The sequence below is a fragment of the Danio rerio genome, chromosome 6, assembly GCF_049306965.1.
Source record: "Danio rerio strain Tuebingen ecotype United States chromosome 6, GRCz12tu, whole genome shotgun sequence".
Taxonomy (NCBI): Eukaryota; Metazoa; Chordata; class Actinopteri; order Cypriniformes; family Danionidae; genus Danio; species Danio rerio.
Genome location: NC_133181.1, coordinates 21,998,952 through 22,014,210, shown reverse-complemented (window position 1 = coordinate 22,014,210; position 15,259 = coordinate 21,998,952). Strand labels below are relative to the sequence as shown.

Here is a 15,259-nt window from a genome sequence, read left to right as displayed (position 1 = left end):
TCTAATAACTGATTTATTTTATCTTTTTTTATGTTGACAGCACTTTATATTTTATTAGATATTTTTCAAGATACTAGTATTCAGTTTAAAGTGACATTCAAAGTCTTAATTAGGGTAATAGGCAAGTCATTGTATAACAGTAGTTTCTTCTGCAGACAATCAAAAATATATAATGCTTGAGGGGGCTAATAATATCGGGCTATTAAAATAGGTTTTAAAATATTTAAACCTGCTTTTATTCTAGCTGAAAAAAAAAACAAGCCTTTCTCTAGAAGAAAAAATATTATAGGAAATACTGTAAAAAATCCTCTGTTAAACATCATTTAGGAAATATTTATATATAACAATAAATTCACAGAAGGGCGAATAATTTTGACTTCAACTGACAAATGTTTTGAGTAATCGTGATTACAATTATGACCAAAATAATCGTGATTATCATTTCCCCATAATCAAGCAGCCCTAACAGACACCAAACAGCCTTCTGTAGCTATATATTTATAAGACCGTCATCTTTACTCTGCTTATTTATAACAAAACAGGGCTTACAATATAACTGCCTCCTTTCATTTTCATTGAAAAGAACAAACTTTACCCTGTCTCTTTTGCAGAATCTCAGTTTTAATAATCAATAATGGCCATTATGTGAGTGTGTGGGGAATAAACATTTACTGTATGTCAGTGGCAGTAGGCTATATCTGCACAATATTATGTTGAATATGCAAGAGGGAAACTGATTGTAAATGACAAATATCAAATATGAAAATAGTCTATTTCTGTGCTATCAAAGACAGAGTGCAAGCATATGTGTTAAACATAATTAATCATTTAATAATTTAGTTCTGAAATTATTCTGAATTTTGAATAGTTGTATTCTGGTATGATCACTGTTTTTTGCATTGAGGACCAGGACCAATTTAAAGTTTATTCTTAAGTCCATTACCCCAAGTCTATACAAAATGTAGCATTTACCAACAGTAGGTCTATCATTTTTTATGGAGAAATAAATTAATAACAACATCAATGTTAAAATGAGTTTTTTAGCATACAATAATCAAGATAATATCGTATGTGTTCAGTATCAAGATACAAATCAAATCATAACTTGAGTGTATCGTTCCTGATAAAGTAGATAGAGTAGGAATTGTTTCTGACAAGGAAGCTGGGGGGCATGATGGATTTTTGAAGCATCAATGGCCATGTTACTGCCACTGTTGCTGGTGCCTGCAACAAGCTTTATTATATTTATATAAGGCACCAAAAATAGATGCATTGAACTTGGAATTAGGAATGATCATACTTTCCCACCCCTCATTAACCGAATATTAACCGATCAATATGAAATTTCTCGTCACTCACGAGGCTTGCTTGTCTTCAGTCTGTCCAGGAATACAGAGAAGTAATAATTTTGTTTTTTACATAATAGCCTAGTATACTTTGCACATGGGCGTAAATCCCGGGGGGGACGGGGGGGACATGTCCCCTCCCATTCGAGGATTGTCAATCTCCCCTTCCTCAGAGTGGTTCGGTCCACTGCGTGATTTCCCCAGCTCTTCTCACCTACTCGCACACAAGCACACGTCAGGTGTGCGGCTGCAGGTGTGGCTGAGTAAATGTTGAATTTCAGAAAGTAAGTAGGGGATTTTATCCAACTTAAATGAAGTGATTCTCTTCAATTTAGTTAATAGACTCGTTAATAATTTTTTTTGCAGCAAAAATGCTGTTTACCGACGTAATTGTCCAGGAATCTGCTGTATTAGCAGTAAAAAGGACTTATCTAGTTAGCGTTAACATTAGCTTGTTGCAACCTATGGTTGCAACGCCAAAGCCGTTTCCCATGCATTGTTTTATTTGTGACGACTTGGCATAATGTTAACTTAACATTAACGACCACAATTAGCATAATGTTTAGCTGTGTAACGTTATTTGCTAAATGAGCACTGTGCTACGTCCAGTCTAACACCACTGTATTTTTGTATAATCGGTTTCTATTCTGTTCTTAAGTGACAAAATTAGTTTGAAATAAAAAATGTCCTTGTTTTTATTGTTGTGATTATTTTTATAATAGTTTTACATTCTTTATGTAAAGCACATTGTTTATAAAATGTGCTACAGTATAAATAAACTTGCCTGGCAGTGTCATGCATTGGATAAAATGACAAAGAAAATGGACATGAGATCATTTTTCAGTGCAGCTAAACGCCAAGTACAAAAAAATAAGCAATTTGGCTTTAAGAATGAGTGCTTATGAAAATACTAATGTCACAATATCAATCACAGGCAAAGGAGAAAGAAATGATTGAGGAACAGGCAGAGCAGGGTCAGTCAGATGTACAGTGTCAGGTAAGGGTGTTGTGCTTTATTGAAGGGATAATGACAATTCTTATGGGGAGTGAACAATTTTTTAAAAATGTTTCTGGAGTTGTGGCTGTTTAGCGGATGAACTTCACAGGCTCACCTATTTACAATATGATCGGTCAATTTAACAAGTGTAATGTAAACTAGTTATTATGAGTATGGAAAATGAATTTTCCTGAATTTATTCTGCTTCAGGAGTCAGTCTGTTGACTGTAAACAACACAACAAACAATGCAATAAATAGTTTTGATGAAAAATTAGCTTTATCTTTGAACCTGATAAAAACGTTTAAAAAAAATAATCATAATGACGTAGTCTGCATGCTATAATAATAATGATGAAACTATTTTTAACTGCGGGGACATATCTTTATTAGTACAATTTGGCTGTATTATTTGTGTCCCCCTCAAAAAAATGCTCGAAAGAAATTTCATATTGATTGTCCCCTCCTATTGTTAAATCAGATTTACACCCATGACTTTGCATTCATTTATTTTAGTTTATAAAGCTACAAAATAAATGTCTCAGTTTGGTGTGGAGTTATGTAGGCTAATTTATAAATAGATCTTTTAAGCACTATTAATAGCCTAACTCTGATTCTCCAATGAAAAATAGGTAATTGGATATTTGTTTATTGTACTAAATCATCATAATTGTAATATGATGGTGTGGTGCCGGAGCACACTCGGAGCGAGAGAAAACCCTGACGCAGACAGAGCACATTTCAGAAAGTTTTGCTTTTGCAGCTTTTCTCTACTTGTGCAAATATACAGAGGTGTTTATGACATGGATCCAGGACAGAAGAATAACCTTCAGCGCACGGTTACTTGAAGCAAATATTTGTGGACTTTGTAAATTGCTTGACTCTCGGTAATCCTGGACAGACTAACCCCAAGCAAGCCTCGTGAGTGATAAGCACTCCGTTACTTACAGACAATTAAACTGTTTGATGTTGCACTATGATTAGTCGGGGATTTCAACGACCCTTTTTCCATTTTTCCCTGTCATTTCTCTTCAGCAAATTATATTTTTAAAGGTGCTTGATTCTTTTAAAACTGAAAGCAGAGCCCGTCAATTGGTGTTTTTTCATAAGATACTCCTTTATGAATGTTTTATTTTATAAGTAGTCTTTAATGTGCTTTTTAATAGTTTTATTTTATTCAAAGCAGCAACTATATGCGAATTTATCCTCAAAACGTGGCATGAGAGCGATGCATGTCATGTGTCGCATATATTGCCTTTTTTCTGATCTTTTTGCATAATGGTTTTAATCAAAAGACAGGTAATTTAATTACTTTCGATGTGCTAAAACATTGGTTAAATAAATGTTATTTCAAAAAAAGCATATGCAATGTGCTCTGAAAGGTAAAATACGATTCTTTCTCTCTTTCAAGTTCAAAGCAAATTTGAATGCCAAAGGATTTTAGATATGCATATACAAGACTAGTATATTAACATCAACAAATTAATAAAATAAGTAGCAAATGAGAAATAAATGACAGACAAGTTGATAAAAACAGACATTATCTCTAAAAGTTATCAGAATTGCAAGATTAAAACAGCTGAATATAGGCCTAAAATAAATCTAGAAAGCAACTACTGCGAGCTGATATTTATTCTTTTTTTTCGAATAACGAACAATTTCAACTGCAAGAGATACCGACAGCTTAATTTGCAGTATTTTCTAACATGTTAGAAGCGGGCAGCGGACATCAGCTAGCCGAGACAGCACAAAAAAAAAACATTGCTGCCGGTGGAGAAGCAGCTGTGCCCTCAGCAGCTGATTGAGACGGAGCTGCATATCCTAACTGAGTGCACTAAATACTCCGAGATCCAGGAGAAATTCTACCCAATATTCCAACACATACAAAACAACTTTGAGTCCCTGTCGAACAGAACCCATCTTACTGGGGGAGTGTGTGTGCTGCTGTGTGTTCAACCAACAATACCCGCTCCTGTCTCCAACACACAAATACTGGAACTCTTTATGTGGACTTACTTTTGATAATAGGCTACTATTATGTTCTCCCTTATGTTTCCGTTTTAAATGTAAAGCTGTTGCATAAAATAATACAATTTTAATTTGATGTTTCAATAACGCATAATAATCTACACACCATATTAAAGACACAGCAGACATAAAGGTTGTGTGTGGGAGCCCGAGCAAAAGAGCGCTCTCTTCACAGCTCTGTTGATGCTGCTAGCGGCTTCTTTCTTTTTGTTATTTATTTTCATTATTAATTAGGGATGTAACGGTATTGTAAATACCGTCATACCGCAATATTAATTTTTTTCGATATTACCGTAGTCGCATGACTCGGTAAAACTATAGGTCTTCTGAGAAAATTTGCTCAGGCGAATGAAGCGAACGGGAGGTACCAGAAACTACAATTCCCATCAGCCCAGGCTTGGCCATAATCCCTTGTGGTCTGTTGTCGCTACAGATCCAGTAATGCGGAAATGGAGTATGCTGCTAGAAGCGGGGATGAAAAAGAGTTGGAAAACCCTAAAGCGGGTGTTGTCGCCGCGCGCGTACTGAATAGCGGTGTTCTCGCGCGAGTTCTTATCAGCTGTGTTGTCGCGCGCGTTCTGATCAGCTGTGTTGTCGCGCGCGTACTGTAAAGCGGGGACGGAGGGTATGTCACATCGCGGGGGCACTTTTGATAATTTTGGAAGGGAACTTTCTATCCAAGACTAAAAAGGGCATGTGCACTGCACAGGTTGAGCCCTGTGTGTGCACGTGCCTGCAAGTTGGGGAATACGACTAATAATCATTCAAGGGGACTACAGAAACACAGCACACTGTTCAGATTGACGCAGACATGAGATCTCTATCTCACTCATGGTTTGTCCTCTCAAGTGGGGGAAAGACAATGCACAACGTTACCCACTGCTGTCAACCTGGGCCAAGTCATATCTCTCTTGTCCCAGAAACCTTAGTCCCAAATGAGAGGGTTTTTTTTCTGTTGCAGGGGACATTGTAAATACCCAGAGATGCCAGCTTTTACCAGATAACATTTATATGATAATTTTCCTTTAAACCCATCTCTATCTAAGTGAGTGAGTGATTAAATGTTGAATGTGACGAGTTTTCAACACTACTAAATTAAACTTAATTTTTTTACATGGTTTAATAATTTTTTGTTATTAAAATTGAAGTTTCTGTTTCAAAGCTTACAGATAGATGACTAATTTGTATGTCATTGACACTTTTGGCACTTTTTTGGAGTATTTTCATAAGTTTTGTTTTTTCCTGTAAATGATTCAATAAATACCGTACCGTGACATTCATACCGAGGTATTACCGTACCGTGAAATTCTGATACCGTTATATCCCTATTATTCATTTATTTTTTCATTATTCGTTTATTATTATCTACAATTATTGAGACATAAAATGAGATAGTAAACTATAATCAACAACGAAAATGTAAGTAAAAACATTTAAACAAGTAAAATAAATGAAAATGTCTTGTCTAAGTCCTATCAAAATAGCAAACACTGAACATCTCTCTATATTTATGTTAAAAGACTGCTTTATTTATTTATTTAAGACTACTTATTTGTACTGAATGTTTATGCTTTCATTTTAGTTGCAAAAAGATCATAAAGTACACTTTACAAAGTAGCTGCTGTATGGGTTATTTCTGTCTGTTCGCATCCCGTCCCTTTGCACCCCCCTGGCGGCTTATTCACAAACTGCGGTCATACACTAAATACAGAGCGGTACCTATTTCAAACGGCGGCGGTACATGCTGCGGTGCTAATAGCCACTTTGAACCAGTCTCACCTACTGTATATGTGTGTGTATGTGTGTGTGTGTGCATATAGTGCTCAACAAAAGAGTGTACTCCCATAGATCTCTGACATAAATCTCTGATAAATAATTTCAATAGAAAGCTTTTCTATTTATAATTTGTGCATAAACATTAGTCAGTACTGCAGCCAGATCTGTAGCTTATCTAATAAAATAACTAATGATAATGATCTAAAATTAGTACACCCAAATTGATATGTTATAGAAAAATATTTACAAAAAAAATGAAAACAGCAAAATTCTAGAGAAACCAAAAACTGTATACAAAATCTTGCAAATTTTTTCCAAATTAAAATGAATTTAAGTGTAATATATTTCTAGACTACTCATTTATGCGTTTATACAGTTTATACACACACACACTAATATATCTGCAGTCAATAGATGAAACATCACTCATCTGATTCATCACTGACACCAGAGTACATTTTAACAACTTCCTCAAGCAAGAACTGTGTTTTGCTAGTTTTTTGCCATTTTCATCTCCAATCAATGAAAACTCTCTTGCACCACTCTTTACGCATAAATGCACAAGTCACTATGGCACTTTACAAACAAACTTCTGTGCTTAGTAGGTTGAATTTTCCCACTAAAGCTGCATATTAATCTCTTCAGATGCTTAATGGCTATCAGATAAAGCAGTGTTTTTCAAAGTGATTTAAATTTGGATTGATCTATTGATTGTCAAAGCGACGGCGGAAACAGTTTCCAAGTTGTGCGCTCCTTGGATGTTGACAGCTATTGACACCTCTTAGAAGCAGGTATTGGTTTAAATGATACGTCAATCAAAAGGGCAAAGGTCAGCACCCATTTTCCTTTCAAAATGAAAGTATTATTTAAATCTAAAAAGACACTAAACTCCTGAACATGTTATAGATTTGATTGCTTCGGCGACTAGTTTGAAATGATCTCGGTGCATTCATTGGATGTTTATTGACATATAAACGAGTTGTGGACTAAATATTTCACTGAATTTAATTGGCTGTACCTTTTTAGAGTAATTACACCCTGTTTGTTGAAATTTTATGGATCTGTGGGCAGACAAGAGCAACAGGAGCCATAAAATGTGAGTTTTTTTCAGTTTTGTTGTTTCTGTTGTTATCGGCAGTTTGACAAAGACACTAATTGTGTCTGCTATGTTCATTGTGTCTTAAAATGGTTGGAATAGTTTTAATGACAAGAATCTCAGCTTTCAAAAGATATATGCAATGTTTTGTCTTTTTGTGGGAAGCCGTTATATTTAGCAATGTTTCCCCGACGTTTCATCAGAACGCAACGGGTTAATGATCAAAACAATCGGCAGCAGGAATGTTGCGTGCTGTCACTTTAAGAATAGCTCAGCTCTGATATGGTTTCTCTTTCACATGTCTTTTGATTCTCAACTTGTCTGTTTATTACACAAATGAGGGTTTATATGAATGATTACTAAACACCGCGCTCTGACACAAATGTGCATGTATTCGACCATTAAAGCACTCGCAGATGGCGTGAGATGTGTGTGCTCTGCTAGTCTACGAGGCCAAGCGCACACACACAACAGCATGCGCTCTTTCATGCATTTAAACACATGAATGATTTGAATATACATCAATGAATGATGCGCATCCCATGCTGCAAACATTACAGTACAGTACATGCTTTTTAGTCATTTTCACATGGAACTGAGTTTTGCAGAGCAACAAATGTGTACAACTGGAAATGGGTTGTATATGATGGAATAATCATTTTATCTTGATTAATGTTTTTTCATAATTGTTAGAAGCCAAAATCGAAATCGAAACCAGATTTTTAATTAATTGTACTGTCAGCCATATAGCTTTTGTTCAAAAATTCATTTGCAAACTTCTCTTAGACCGTTTGTCGAAATATCACCAAATTTGACTCAGATCATTGTCAGACCATGTTGACAAAGTATTGTGAAATTCATGTCAATAGGCGACCGACACATGTACTCAAATGTGCTCAATCTGCCTCTGGACTGCTTTGCTCTTTCTGGGTCTGAACTGCTTTGTTCTTTTGACCAAAATTTATGGAAATCATATTGATCAGCTATATGATTTGTTTACGCCATCGACAAATGTGCTAGCAGGACGTCAAAGTGCATCTGACGCTAATAACTCTGCAATGCTTACACATGTTTTACACAAACTGTTTACTAACCACCAATAATGAATCATAAATTTGCTAGGGGGAAGCAGTGGCGCAGTAGTGCTGTCGCATCACAGCAAGAAGGTTGGTTCGAGCCTCGGCTCAGTTGGCGTTTCTGTGTGGAGTTTGCATGCTCTCCCTGCGTTGGCGTGGGTTTCCTCCAGGTGCTCCAAAGACACAGTCTTTGTGTTCCCCCACAGTCCAAAGACATGCGGTACAGGTGAACTGGGTAGGCTAAATTGTCCGTAGTGTATGAGTGTGTGTGTGTGAATGTGTGTGTGGATGTTTCCCAGAGATGGGTTGCGGCTGGAAGGGCATCCGCTGCGTAAAAAAAAAAAAAAAAAAACTTGCTGGATAAGTTGGTGGTTCATTCCGCTGTGGCGACCCCGGATTAATAGAGGGACTAAACCGACAAGAAAATAAATGAATGAATGAATTAATTAATTAATTAATTTGCTAACAACTTTAGACTGTATTTGTTTTATTTGTTGCTTTTGGCTTCTAGACTATTTTGCTCAGTCTGCCTCTTGACTGCATTGCTCATTCTGCCTGCTGCTAGACCTTGAGGAGCTATGCAACCCAAGATATCGCAAACATTAACATTTTATTTGTACATACCTTTAAAAAGAGCACATGACTATATGTATTACAGTAAAGCAAAGGTGGATTTAAGCCTAATACTGCACTTCTTGATTCATCCATAATAATCTAGCTAGATAACATTTCAATATTACACACAGAATATTATTTAGTGATTAATATTGGCTTTTATATAATCATGTTGCATTACTACACTTGACTTTGGGTGTATTGTGAAAAAATACTGTCTTAAATGAGAGCCTGAAATATTTTATGACATACTACAATAAATAAAGATGACTCAGTAAATAATAATTTATTTTGATTATGTTTAAATACTATTAGTAGTTCTGTTCATATTTTCTTATTGTCATAGTATATGTAACAATACCGGTACTTTTAACATAAAGCGACTTATCTATGGGATGTGTTTAAAAAATACATTGTGACAACTAGCAATATTAGGAGCTAATAAATGCATACCAACAATTTTTCTTTCTTTATTTCTGGGATGATAATTATGGGATATGTTTAAAAAAATACATTGACAACTAGCAATATTAGGAGCTAATAAATGCATACCAACAATTTTTCTTTTTTTTTTTATTTCTTGGTGGGGTAGTTAAAGGGTTAATTCAAGCCATTGTTAGAAGTTTTTTTCTCAAAGACAGTATTAAAAATTATTTATTTTTAAATAAAAAAGTAATATTGATATATATTTGTAGACCTATAATTACAATTACTATATATGAGTGACACTTTTCAAAAATGACTTGTAGAAACATCCATCATAGAAAACATTTTGAATCCTTTTTGAGCTAGTTTTAAAATTATTCTGCACTAGAACCAAAACACTGTTACTTCAACAACCTACTGATATTGTTTTCTTAATCATAGTTCATTCATGCTCATTGTAAGCCATAACATGGCATTTCAGGGTGGGGTAGTTTTCTGATTAATGGAGTCTTCGTTGGAAATAGCCTAACATATGTGTTATTCACACACCATTGTATTCTAATTTAGTGCTTTATTCTAATACTATACCTGAAAGCTGAAGAATAAAATGGTGGCTTCTAGTGCTTAAACACTGAAACGAAAATCTGAAAGCAATTCAGTAGAATAATGCGATGAAGGTCCAGAAACGTCAGGGAAAGGCCTAGAATCTGAAATTGTTTACTCCAGGTTGAATTGACGCTAAAACACTTCTAATTTGCGAGTGATAAATAATTTACACTGATTAATAAATGATAAGAAATAAAAATTACAAAAAATACTCACACTCGCTACAAGCAAAATATTAAAAAGTATCTGATATAAGCCGATGAGCTTTTGTGTTGGTCCTGAACTATTTTAACTAATTATTTTTATAAATGTGCGTTTACGTTGGTACTCGCGGCTTTACGATAGTTTTTAAATGATTGTTAGGCGCTCATGTGCTTAAAACTTGTCAGTGCCCAGTGGGACAATTTTCTATATGAAACAAACACACGTTGCCTCCTTGTTTAAAAAAAAAGATAAAACTAAAAAGACAACAACAAATGTATTTCGGCTTTGCTTAAATAATCGCGACAAAAACGACGACGGTAAAATATAGCTGATTGCTCATTGTTAGTCGTATGGGGTTAACGTTGGGATAATCTGCGGCTTTCATAAACGTTACCTTCGTTTCTCGAACATCCTGTTTCGTTCCTTCAGGATACCACTGAACCCGCACAAATCCTCTACCGAGAGGCCATGGCCGTGTTTCCGCAGCACCACTCTCGTTATCCGAGTTAGCGGGAGCGCCTCCACCTCCTCCACCGCCATCACCACCAATCTCAGAGTCCGAATCTTCAAAATCCTCCTCTCCATGAATCATCCGTACAAGCCCAAAACGCATCGCCCCGTGATGTTTTCCGGAGACCAGATCATGCGTAAACAGGAGCCGCTGTGTTCCACCTTCCGTGGGAGAGAACGCGCTGGACGGAGGCTCGGAGCTCAGGCTTACGGCCGGAGAAAGCGCTGCTGGGGCGAATTGCGCCATCTCTGCTGCTGCTGCTGCTGCTGAATGATGCGGGAGGCGAGGGATGGAAACCTGTGAGCAGGAGAAACACGTGTTTACGTCTCTACGTACAGCGCCGCATGGAGGACGAGTCACCTGTTGTTTTTAAGAGCAGAACAATTAGCTTATTTGAATCTCTACTTGCATTATCAGTTGAAAACAGAGACTTAAAGCAAATGTTTTGACTTGTCAGATCATAGCAAAATTGGTTTAAATAAGGGACGAATAATGTGTGCGTGTGTATTACGTACGGCATTGTGTTGGATCATCTGTTTTATGTTTTTCATCTGCAGCTCCACCCAAACACATGATCAGATCAGCCACACGATGGCAGTGTTTGACAGGATGGTTGCTTTTGTTAAATGTTTATTTATTATTTTACTTTTAAAATCCGGGAATTATTGTTGTTTTTATTTCATCCTATAAAATATTTATTTAATAATAGACCATAAATGTGTATATCTGTAAAATAAATACAAAATAACGCTAATTAAGTTAATATCAAAAGGTGCAATTCTTCATTGATAGGCCAGGGTTATATTTAAGAGTAGAATTTATAGGAAACATTTCCTCTCCACGTTACTGTTATAGAACTAGCTATTTGTTGCCAGTGATTTACCTGCATACACCAGTTTGCATGTTTCACAAAATGTTATATAACAGGGCATTACAACAATTTCATTATTGATTTTCATGCAGTAACATGTAAACACGACATTTAAACTGTTAATGACGCATCCAGTACGTGGCTGTTTATTTAAGTTGAGATCACAAACAACTTTTGTTATTTTGCAATTACAAGGAAATAAAATTGTGATTACAATAAAAAACGTTTATGCAGATCATAATAAAATTAAGCTATGTTCTATTGTTCAGCAAATAATTTCATGCAAGATTACTGCTCAATGGTTTAAGTGATGTCTGATTAATTGTGTGCAACAGCGCCTATGTACCCATTCTGGTCTGGGAACCTTCTGAGGATGTTCTAAAAACCTCTGGGAATGTTCCCTTTATTATTTGGGAGGGTTTTTGTAGAGATTATTTTGAGAACGCAGGTTCTGGAAACGTTCACAGAGCATTTTGTGAACGAAATGGGAACAACCGTTCTGGGAATTAGTTGTTTTCGTTATCTTTATTTTCATTATACCTCCTTGTACTCCCTTTTATAGTCTTTATTTTAAATAAGACTAATCTAATCTTGGCTGTTTAATGGAATTTTAGTGTACTGATCCATCAACCCATGTGAATGAAATGGATTTTTAGGTAATTTAATTCAGTTATTAAAGTTAAGAAATAGTTTGCCACAACTATCATGAATGAAAAAAAACTGAACAAATTGAAATCAAAATGTGCCTATTGGCCATTGAACAGACTCACGTGGTTTCAGTAAACGTGATTAATGGTTAAATGGGGGCTGCTTTAAGGCTTATGGTGACTAATGAATCTTAAGCAGATGGAGGGGTATAAATGCCCATGGTGCACCTCTCCATGATTCACTTTGGACACAGCCCTTGGAAATAGAATACCCGTAAGCGACAATTGAAAACTATTTACTTATTTATAAGACGAAATACATTTTTAAGCAGCAGAAATGTCAGTAGTGAGCGCACTGCCTTTCCTGAAGCCCATCCATGCGAGAGTTCCGATTTCCCCTGGCCGCCAGCGCCGACACACGCTCCCAGCAAGCGAGTTTCGCTCGCTCAACGCCGAGGACGCAATCAGTGTGTTCGAAATTGAGAGAGAGGGTGAGGCAATACTGCAATCATCGATTTGCTTTTCATTAGGTTTGTGTGGTCATATGTGTGTAATATTCATTGTCTGGTGTTTATTTAGTGTGGGTAAATGTAAAACTGTCTGAAACGTGTCAGAACGTCAATGTTTTCTCGTTTTATTTCTCAGCTTTTATTTCAGTCTCTGGAGAATGTCCTCTTCACCTGGATGAAGTCAGGCACTTTCTCACTCTCTGTCCTGAGCTTTCTTTGGGCTGGTTTGAACAGGGAAGGCTTGTCGCTTTTATCATAGGATCTCTCTGGGACCAGGACCGTCTGACTGCTGTAATAATCTTCAAATATATACTTGTTATCGTTAGTAACATAGGTTAATTAAGTATTAGTTATTATTGTTTATTATTACTTTTACACCATAAAATTTAAACCCACATTTAGCCCTATGTCAAGTATGGGCAAACCCAGCAGTTGGGTGAAAATGTAGTTAAAAATAACTTTATTACGTTAGGATTGGTTATATTAGACAACATTGGTTTGAAACAACATAGCATTAATTCTTTTTTATTATTATTATTTAATTAAAATTTATTATAATATTAAAATGTGTTTCCCAGAGATGGGTTGCGGGTGGAAGGGCACCCACTGCGTAAAAACTTGCTGGATAAGTTGGGGGTTCATTCCGCTGTGGCGACCCCGGATTAATAAAGGGACTAAGCCGATAAGAAAATGAATGAATAAATTAAAATGTGTTGTCATCCTTGCATGGTGGTAATATATAAATAATAAATTTCATTAATAAAATTCATCAAGTTTAATGTATATTTTTCAATATTTTGTATTTTTAAAATTTTCAATATTGTTTGCCCTGGAGCACAGATTTAAAACATATTTTTATAAAAAAAAACACTTGTCATAATACACACACGCACATATTTTCAATCATGTTTCGCATGTTTTTCATGATTTGCATGTGCACGTCTTTGAAAATAAAACTTATAAATAAAATGCTAAAGAAAAAAGTAAAAACTGTAATATAAATGGTTAAGCAACTTGTACTATTCAACTTATTCATTTTACTATTTAATTTTGTCTCTTTTTAGGATGCACTGACCCTTCATAAACCTCATGGAACTACTGTTCACATCCATGTGCTGGCAGTCCATCGGACCTTCCGCCAGCAAGGAAAAGGATCCATCCTCTTGTGGCGTTACTTGCAGTATCTGCGCTGTCTACCTTATGTGCGCCGTGCCGTCCTTATGTGTGAGGATTTCTTGGTGCCCTTCTACCAGAAGTCTGGCTTCAAAGGGCAGGGTCCTTCTGAAATCATTGTAGGGTCACTTACCTTCATTGAGATGTATTATCCTATACGAGGACATGCATTCGTGCGGCGTAACAGTGGCTGCTAAGGGATTGCTATTTATGTTCTGAACCAGTCAGTTTGCTGAAGCATCTGATCTATGTAAGTTGTAATGTCTGTGATTACTTTTGTAAGACTTGGTTAAAATGAGGGGGAAAAAACAAGATTATAAAACAAAAAGAGAAAACAAAAAGGAACATTACAAAATCTCTCCCACCATTATAATTAACAATGATGGTTGTAATATGCCATTTTCCATAAAAAAATCCTTAGTCATATTTTAATAGATTATATTGTTATTTTGTATGTATTTGGTGTACATTTATATGTTTCAGTCACACATTTTTAAATCCATGACATGTTCTCTGCTGTCTAGGAGGTCAAGCCTGGAAAAATAAGGCGGTGGTTTAGCTGTAAACTGTTATACTTCGGTGTAGGTTTTGTGCTTGTGTCTTATATATGCTTTTAGTGTCTGTTTTATTGAAGCATTAAAATAGCACAATTTTAGCAAAATGCATTAAAATACACAAATTTAGCACACTGACTGAACAATTTTCAACTGTGAAATTTGCCATAAAAGATGTGGAAATATACAGCATACAATGCTTACTGATTTGTATGTGAGTGCCAATGTGACAAACTTTTAATGTACCTTCCTAAATATGAAAAACATTTACTGTTTTAATTAGGCACTGGTAGCTTATTTTCAATATTAGAATTAGTTACCTTAAACCAAAGGCTTGAGAAATAAATGTTCTACATACAGGGGTTTTGCAAAAATAAAATCATCAGTTGATTGTGTTAGAAATTTGAAATGTTTAAAACTGATTACAATTGCCTTTTCTTTTAGAAATCCACCACCTATGCCTCCACAGTCTTGAATCAAGACATATGTGCTTTTGTACATTTTATAAGTGCAAATAAAGAAATCAATAAAACAATATATCTTCAAAATTAGTGCTCTTTTCCCTTTTTAGATTTACAACCTTATGTAAATGTCTGTAGCAGTTGCAGTATAAGTTATTGTTTAACAACCAATTTATTTAAGAATATAAAATAATTTTTTACAACATCTGTAAAATTAGTTGGTTGTACACAGGTAAGCATTCAAAATATTTATATATATATATATATATATATATATATATATATATATATATATATATATATATATATATATATATATATATTTATATGAAATATTGTTGATAGCACCAAATATTTGGTCCTTC

General features: G+C 35.3%; 2 protein-coding genes across 2 annotated transcripts in view; one reads left to right on the top strand and one right to left on the bottom strand.

Moving 5' to 3' along the window:
- Positions 1-11,252, bottom strand: part of LOC100331775 ((E3-independent) E2 ubiquitin-conjugating enzyme UBE2O) — a 123,413-nt gene extending 112,161 nt beyond the window's left edge. The window contains exons 1-2 of the mRNA XM_073954030.1: positions 11,195-11,252; positions 10,563-10,976 (exon numbers count right to left, since the gene is read on the bottom strand). Of these exons, the coding sequence (XP_073810131.1) occupies positions 10,563-10,976; positions 11,195-11,230 (450 nt within the window). The 5' untranslated portion in view covers positions 11,231-11,252. The remainder of the gene's footprint in view (positions 1-10,562; positions 10,977-11,194) is intronic.
- Positions 11,253-12,456: 1,204 nt separating this feature from the next.
- Positions 12,457-14,981, top strand: aanat1 (arylalkylamine N-acetyltransferase 1). The gene is made up of 3 exons (NM_200704.1): positions 12,457-12,688; positions 12,843-12,997; positions 13,771-14,981. The coding sequence occupies exons 1-3, from the start codon at positions 12,535-12,537 to the stop codon at positions 14,074-14,076; spliced, it is 615 nt and encodes a 204-aa protein (NP_956998.1). The 5' UTR covers positions 12,457-12,534; the 3' UTR covers positions 14,077-14,981.
- Positions 14,982-15,259: the final 278 nt, after the last annotated feature.

Excerpts from the sequence above, each read along its gene's own strand:
- aanat1 (NM_200704.1), top strand. The coding sequence starts at position 12,535 with ATGTCAGTAGTGAGCGCACTGCCTTTCCTGAAGCCCATCCATGCGAGA. Across the intron at positions 12,689-12,842 it reads GTTCGAAATTGAGAGAGAGG|CTTTTATTTCAGTCTCTGGA; the intron begins GTGAGGCAATAC and ends TTTATTTCTCAG. Across the intron at positions 12,998-13,770 it reads ACCAGGACCGTCTGACTGCT|GATGCACTGACCCTTCATAA; the intron begins GTAATAATCTTC and ends GTCTCTTTTTAG.